Genomic DNA, 7,372 nt, shown 5'->3' with positions numbered 1-7,372 from the left:
CTTCATGCAATTCCTATAAATGAACAAAGGGTGTTGAAATCCCAGTAAATGAAAATGGATTAAAATATTTTTTTTTTATTGAAATGGATTGAAATTTTCTAAACCGCATGGATTGAAATGAATTGGCCTTTATAGAATAATGCATTTATTTCCACGAAGAGCAATCCATTTCAATTTATTTTAATCCATGATTTAAAACTTTATTAAATTTCGCGTTTAGTGGGATGGTTTCAGATTTTCAAAAGTACGCAATCGCGAACGTTGAAGTGAATTTTTTTTCAATCCATTTCAATCCATTCTTGTTCACTGGGAAGATCTCGGACGATTTTCCGAGAAGAAAACGTACCTTTCCCGCGCCTTCTGAGTGGGAATCAAATTAAGTACTTGTGCGGCAAGTAACGACTGCTTCGCCAGGTTATCCATAGACGCCCCGGTCGCTTGACCAAAGTAGCGATCTTTCTTTTTGGACAGAGCATCGTGGGACGTTGAACGTGGCTTATGCTGAATCGGCGCGCTTTTTATAGAATCTGGACTAGAGTGTCTCATAGAGCTCGTAGGTGAGTTCACGATCAAGTTATCGGCGGATCGCCTGTGAAGCAATCTACGGCGTAAATGTCCCGATATACTCGGCGATAGCGATCCGGAGGAGGAATATTCACCTGAAACAGAATTACACATTACGCGCGAGATTCTATCGATGGAAATCGTGCATCGTAATTATGCCAAATAAAAAGAAGAATCATTCATTCATTTCAAAAGCAAAGAACATTCACTGATAGAGCAAATATACTTCGTGCCTAAAACCTATATAGGTTTCATAACAAGATTACGGCATTCCGTAATGAAACCAAATTGCCTCAATTACCGCCTATTGCCTAGTCTTGGCATTAACGTGCAGAGTCGTACGTACACGATGAAATTAGATGAGATTTGTTTAACCAGATACGAACATATACTTTGAACTCATCATTTGTAATTAAACGTGTTTATACATATGTACATCAGAGTAGAATTACTTAATTAGCATATTCGAAAATAGAACAGTTGCTATCTGAATCTCAGTCAAGTAATTTATTAAATTAACTTTAAGTAAGTAGTACTGTAGCGTGTCGTGCTGATTTCAACATAGGTAATATAGCCTGCAGTATTTAACTTAAAGGTGTGTAAAGTTATGCACTCCATGAAATGAAAGTCATCCTATTGAATATTTACACCTAGTTTTCAGTATTCTAAATTAAGTAGGAAAAATATAGAGATATGTAAAAACACGAACAATTATAGCTGCGCACAAACAACATCACAGTATCAAACGTATGCCTTAATATTTATCTAATCTAATCTAAGATTAAATATAAGAATAAACTGAGAATATGAGATTAAATATAATCTAAGTACAAGAAAAAAAATGATATATATACATGTTTCTTAAATAAAACTAATGAAACGTATGTAGAACACACAATATATCGCCAATCTCTCATAATTTCTCATAATGCACGACACGTCGAAGAGAAAAATTCAATATATACTCTGTATAAAGAACAAAATGTAAAATGCTAGCACAAGCATAAGGAATCATAAATCTGTAAGCACAGTATTATAGCGACATAAGCTTCGCATGTCATTTTTGTACCTTCTTTCTCTGGCTTTTTGCAATCGGTATCGTGGTACTGAACCATACTGTAAACGTCTGTAGGTTTGTAGAACTGCCGTTCCATTTCCAGGAAGAAGTAAGTGATATATTTTCCCTTCGTAAAGTACTCATCCTTATAATATTTGCGATCTTTCTCAGACTCGATCAGATGATCGTTCTCATCTTCCGACGAGTCTTCGTACGAGGCTTCCGTCGAGTCTGCAGAGAAGTCACTATCTTCACTACTCTCTTGGGGAATCGCCTTTGTTTCTTTTACTAAAAATTTGCGCGTGTCGCCCGTGACGCTAGTCGCATTGCTAAGTGATTGTAATATTGCGCTTTTAGGGTCGGAATTGACGTGACTTTTCGTTCCGTTATCGTGATGCATTTTCCCAGTCCCAGTCCCGTCGCCCGGAGAGGACCGAGAACTCACGCCCGTACCATTATCCTGTTTTAGAAAAGCAATTTTCGTACTCATATGTCTGTCCGATCCCAATTCGGGATCCCGCCGCTCATTTTTCGCAACGTTACACTTCTGATGCTTTTCACTCGTATCGTCGCCTACATTAGGGAACCTGGAACTTTCACTACTTATAGTACCTACGTTCTTACAATCTTCTTGCATTTTATCGAACGAAATACTTTTATCATTATGCGTTTCTCTCCCAGACTGCGAGTGGCTATCGCTTGGAATCGTTGCGCGAATTTTATCGCCGACGGCTTTAGCAATCTTTTGATCGGAACTACACGATGCACCCGCCGAGTGGTCAGTTCGCCCGCTAGCAAACACTTTCTCCTGCTTATTATAGAAATCCGACCGATCCTCGTCGTCTTTCCCCTTAAATACGCTACGTAGCTTGTTAAGAAAACTTTTTCTTCTTTTTTTACTCGACATTTTCAAAGGATTACTCGCACTCTAAACGCGATAGATAAAGGCACGTGCCTCAAAGATAAGATCGATAAGACGTATTAACTCCACGTCCACAATACGAACACTGGAAGCGTTATATTCTCCGTTCTGTTATACACGCTTTAGAATGTAAGGCGGAGGGGATGTAACAAGGTCATTTGGTCATCATCAAATCACATTGCACAATACGCATAAAAAAGGAGTGCCACGGTTGTAATTAGGTATGAAGTAATAGAAATTTTTTCTTCTTCTAATCTTTTTCCTCCGCGTTATTTTAGAATAAATTAACAGTCATTTTTAGAATAAATTAACGCCTATTACTTTGCTATGGCAGTCGTTCATATAATATAAATGTTTATTTAAATACTCAAGCTATTTACTATTTTTTTGAAGTCAATTAAAAATATATAGAATAATAATGCATTGACGTTTTTTTTCTAATCTTTTCAGAACCGGCAACTTATCAGAATTCCGAGTGTGGAGTTTTTTACTGATTAAATGGGGGGAGGGGGGGGGATAGCAGTCCAAAAAAACTCTTACAAATTGTACTCTACTTTTTTTTACTGACATATATTTATTACTGTTTACAATTGCAAACATTGATTTCGTTAAACACTGCATTTGCGTATATAAATCAATTTACAAGTACATTCAAATCTATTGGATTTCAACAATGATATCGCAATGAATATGGAGGATTATTGCGGGGCTATTTAAGCGGCTTTGTTTCATCGTTGATTATACGTTTTCAATCTTCCAAATCATCGAAGTTGAAAACTGTTGAGTATGCTCAGCAATGCATGAATCCGTTTCCGTGATTGTGAGCAAAGTCCTAATTAATTTTGAGAACTCACTAATCATTTCACTCACTGGCAAATTTTCACAAGGTACCTATAAATTAATAAAAAAATACAAGCTCTTGACATCTTAAAGACACCTTTTAAATAACATATTTTTTTCTGTTATGTGGATTGGGGAACATGCCGAATTTCTGCATTTAGAGCGCGCTGATATAAATGCGCACCAATTCAACCAGTAAAAAAACTCTGTAATAAATAATTTTGGAAAAAAGCTAAATTTTGAGTGTGAAAATTCCACAGTTAGATCAATTTGAATGCGGAATGCTCTCTACACACTTCATATATGTATAAGTTGCCGGCGCTGCTTTCCATTCACGTTATTTTAGAATAAATTAACAGTCATTCTTTTAGATTCCTGTCATTTGCCAATCATTCGTAAATGATCAAATACTCAAATTAATTTTGAAGTCTAAGTGCTCGTCAATTAAAAATAAAGAATATTAATACAATGAAATTTTTTTTCTAATCCTTTTCCTCTACATCATTTTGAAATAAATTAACAGTCACTACTCTGAATGCTTTTGTTACTGCCAGTTGTTCGTAAATGTCTAAATCATTTTTGAAATTAAATGCTTGTCAATTAAAAATATAAAAAAATAATAGCATCTTGAAATTCTTTTCCTCCACATTATTTTAGAATAAAAATAAATTAACTATTACTATAAATGCTTATTATTTTGTTACTGCCAGTTGTTCGTGTATGTTTAAATCAAACCATTTCTGAAATTAAATGCTTGTCAATTAAAAATATAAAAAATAATAACGTCTTGAAATTCTTTTCCTTCACATTATTTTAGAATAAAAATAAATTAACTATAAATGCTTATTATTTTGTTATAGTGCCAGTTGTTCGTACATGTTTAAATCAAACCATTTTTGAAATTAAATGCTTATCAATTAAAAATATAAAAAATAGTAACGTCTTAAAATTCTTTTCCTCCACATTATTTTAGAATAAAAGTAATTTAACTATTACTATAAATGCTACTATTATTTTGTCACCGTTAGTCGTTCGTAAATGTTTAATTTGTCATAACGGGATGTGTTCTTAGTACGCATACCTGAAGTAGTGCTCATTGTAAAGTAATACTCAATTGTAATGTAGTGTTTCCAAGCTTACCTTCTATATACGTATTAGGACGCTGCTCCCTCGCCATCGCTACGTTACTCCTTCTGACTACAGTCTCCTGTACCGCTTGAGCCTGATCGTTCGCAACATCATGCATCTCCTCCTGCTCGACCAGCACGTCCGTTTGACGGTCCTGATCCTCATTGATGGAGGCTATCTCGGACTTGACCGAGGTACGGCTCAACGTCATCGGGGACAGTCTGCTGACGGTGAGGCTCTGGGGTGGCGTCCTGCTGCGCTCGGTCATGGCGCAGCACAGGGACAGCTTGGTGCTGGTCTGCGAGCCGTGCTGCGAGTTCTCGATCTTGGAATTCTTATTCGAGTCCCCGTCCTTGTACGAGGACTCCAAGCAGCCGACCTTGGTCTTCTTGTTCATGAGCATGCGGCAGAGGGACTTTTTCTTCTGCTTCGACTTCGGGGACACCTCTACCTTGTTCGAAACGCCGGGGACGTCATTTCCCTCGCTCTGCTCCATAATACCCCCGCGGCATTTAACGCAGGCTCGACAAGAGATTTGACACCCTCTTTTATATTACACGCCTCTTCGTAAGTCGCTTCTCGAACGGAGATAGCAAGCCCGTCCACACGTCTCTCTATTGTATTGGCTTATATAGAAAAAAAAATTCCTTTTATCCTATCGTTTTCGCGCGGTAGTCACGCGTCAAAGTATATCGCAGAAAAACTCTCAAAAATATTTTCTTTATATTTCAAATCATCGGTAAGCTCTCAACGAATAGTAAAAAATATAGATAGTTTACACGTATAAATCATTTCCGTTTCGCGGAGCCGCGTACGTAGTGAAGTACATCCAATATCCGAGATGTTTCATCTCACGTCTCGCGTCACATCTTCTTAGCATTTATTATAAAGAGTACCGCTGTGTCGCGTGCGCTTCACTGTCAAACCGTAGTGTCTATAATTTCTGCGGACGATCGACCGCGTCGATTATTAACGCGCTATACAAACGTCGGGGTAACCCTCGTAAGTAATCACGACCTGTAATGCTTTGGTATATCGGCCCCGCTCGGCTTTCCTCCTCTCTTTCTCTCTGTTAAGTCGAACGTTCAGTCATGCGGGAGGATATCCATGGTGACACCAAGTAATCATCACTTGGGGGGGGGGGTGGAGGGGAAGAGGGTATCGACGTGCGATATCAGCGATACTGCTCTATTGGACTAGTACTTTGGACTAGAATCGAACGGCTGCCCCGATCGAGCGTGTTGCAGCCATCAGGAGCCTCGAGAGCACGACGAGTCCGCGCGTTTCCGGCCCCTTTCTCGATCCCTCGCGAGGAAGAGTCCGCTCGCGGCGAGCTATGCGCTTACGTCGAGCGACCGCGTCGTTGCCCATCGACTGCCGGCCACTCGCACCACCTCGGACGTTCTCGTCGCGTTTCACGCGTCTCGGTTCATCAGCGGTAATTCAGCGGTCGAAACCACCTCGAAACTAGTCGAAACCACCAATCACGACTCGCGCGCGCGGCTGGCTAATTCGGCTTTAACTGCAGGCTGCAGGACTGGCCTGGGCCACTGGTGGTGGATAACGTGGATATACTGCGGCGACTGAACCGGACGACTGGACGCGCGTCGACACGTCATTCACGGACGCGCCGAAATCCATACGAATAGAAACCGCCGGGGCGCAGCGACTCGATCGAGCGGAAGGGCGTCCCTACGCGGGCACCCGGACCTCGGCCTCCATCCCCGCAACGGCGGCGACGCGTCGGGCACATTTCACCGCGCGGTTCACGAGTCGCGCCGCCGGGCCGCGGGCGTGTGCATTTCAGTCAGTCCATTTCTCTCCCTTCGTCCTTCTCTTTTCCACCCTCGTCCACCTTCCCACACACGGGGGAGTATAGCGAGGGCTCGCTCGCCCCGCGCGCACACCGCGAAATCGCGGTGCCCGCATACGCCGCAACCCGCTGCAGCAGACGACGGCGGAGCGTCCAGGTGGATTTAACGATCGGCCGAGCCCTCGCTCGGGTCCGTTCTCTCACGGGAGGCGAGCCAGCCGCCACGTTCCCGTGACGGAACGTCGCGTGTCGGAGGCCCCGCGAGACGATACTCCGGCGACACTGTACAAGCAGCTCGAAATCCGCGACCAGCGCGACTGTCAAATCGAGCAGACGACAGTGGAGCGGTCGCCATATTGATCCTTGACGTATAATATATGTATGTGCATCGCATACATACGTACGCGAGCTGGTAACGAGCGTCACCGAGCGTCGCCGAGCGGAGTGTGATGTCAGACCGCCATGTTTACTCCAGCGATGTTTTGACAGCTGATGCGGTTTCTCATGAATGAAAGGCCGCGGAATAAAAAATTTGTTTGAAACTTCTTAAATTAATAACTGTAAGAATTGCAAGAAGTCCATTTTATACATAGATTTGGTGGGCTCCTCGCTGTATGTACAGAGAAGAGAAATATGTCAAATTACAAAATGTAACGGTAAAAATTATAAAATAGAATATATAAGATTATAAAACTACGTATTGGTATGTATGTATGTATGTAACATACATACATAGCTACAGAAAGGCAAGAATCAGTCATATTAATGATCGAATCATTAAGGCCCATTTACATAAGTCGCAAACGCGGACATTTCTCTCTCCTTTTTTTTTCTTCGCGTTTGCGTTTGCGTTTTGCGTTTGCAACTTATGTAGATGGGCCTTTAATGTCCAATACGTCGATTAATTTTAATTTGTTATAACTTCCCATACAGAACAAAATATATAATAGATATCTACTGGATATTCACATATCTATACACTATCCATATCCATTATGGATAACTAGTAGATATCTAATAATTATCTACACATCCATATTCACTAAAC

General features: G+C 40.9%; 1 protein-coding gene across 3 annotated transcripts in view; it reads right to left on the bottom strand.

The window, feature by feature from the left end:
• LOC105452020 (72 kDa inositol polyphosphate 5-phosphatase) overlaps window positions 1-5,590 on the bottom strand; it is a 9,480-nt gene extending 3,890 nt beyond the window's left edge. The window contains exons 1-3 of one of the 3 annotated variants that reach the window (XM_011692798.1): window positions 4,524-5,590; window positions 1,634-1,852; window positions 347-659 (exon numbers count right to left, since the gene is read on the bottom strand). In XM_011692798.1, the coding sequence (XP_011691100.1) occupies window positions 347-659; window positions 1,634-1,852; window positions 4,524-5,007 (1,016 nt within the window). In that variant the 5' untranslated portion in view covers window positions 5,008-5,590. The remainder of the gene's footprint in view (window positions 1-346; window positions 660-1,633; window positions 1,853-4,523) is intronic. The other 2 variants (XM_011692797.1, XM_011692796.1) reach the window with 2 other exon arrangements.
• Window positions 5,591-7,372: the final 1,782 nt, after the last annotated feature.

The sequence above is a fragment of the Wasmannia auropunctata genome, unplaced genomic scaffold (genome assembly GCF_000956235.1).
Source record: "Wasmannia auropunctata unplaced genomic scaffold, wasmannia.A_1.0 LD336038.1, whole genome shotgun sequence".
NCBI lineage: Eukaryota > Metazoa > Arthropoda > Insecta > Hymenoptera > Formicidae > Wasmannia > Wasmannia auropunctata.
Note: the sequence above shows the minus strand (reverse complement) of the source record. Positions and strands in the feature narration are given on the sequence as shown.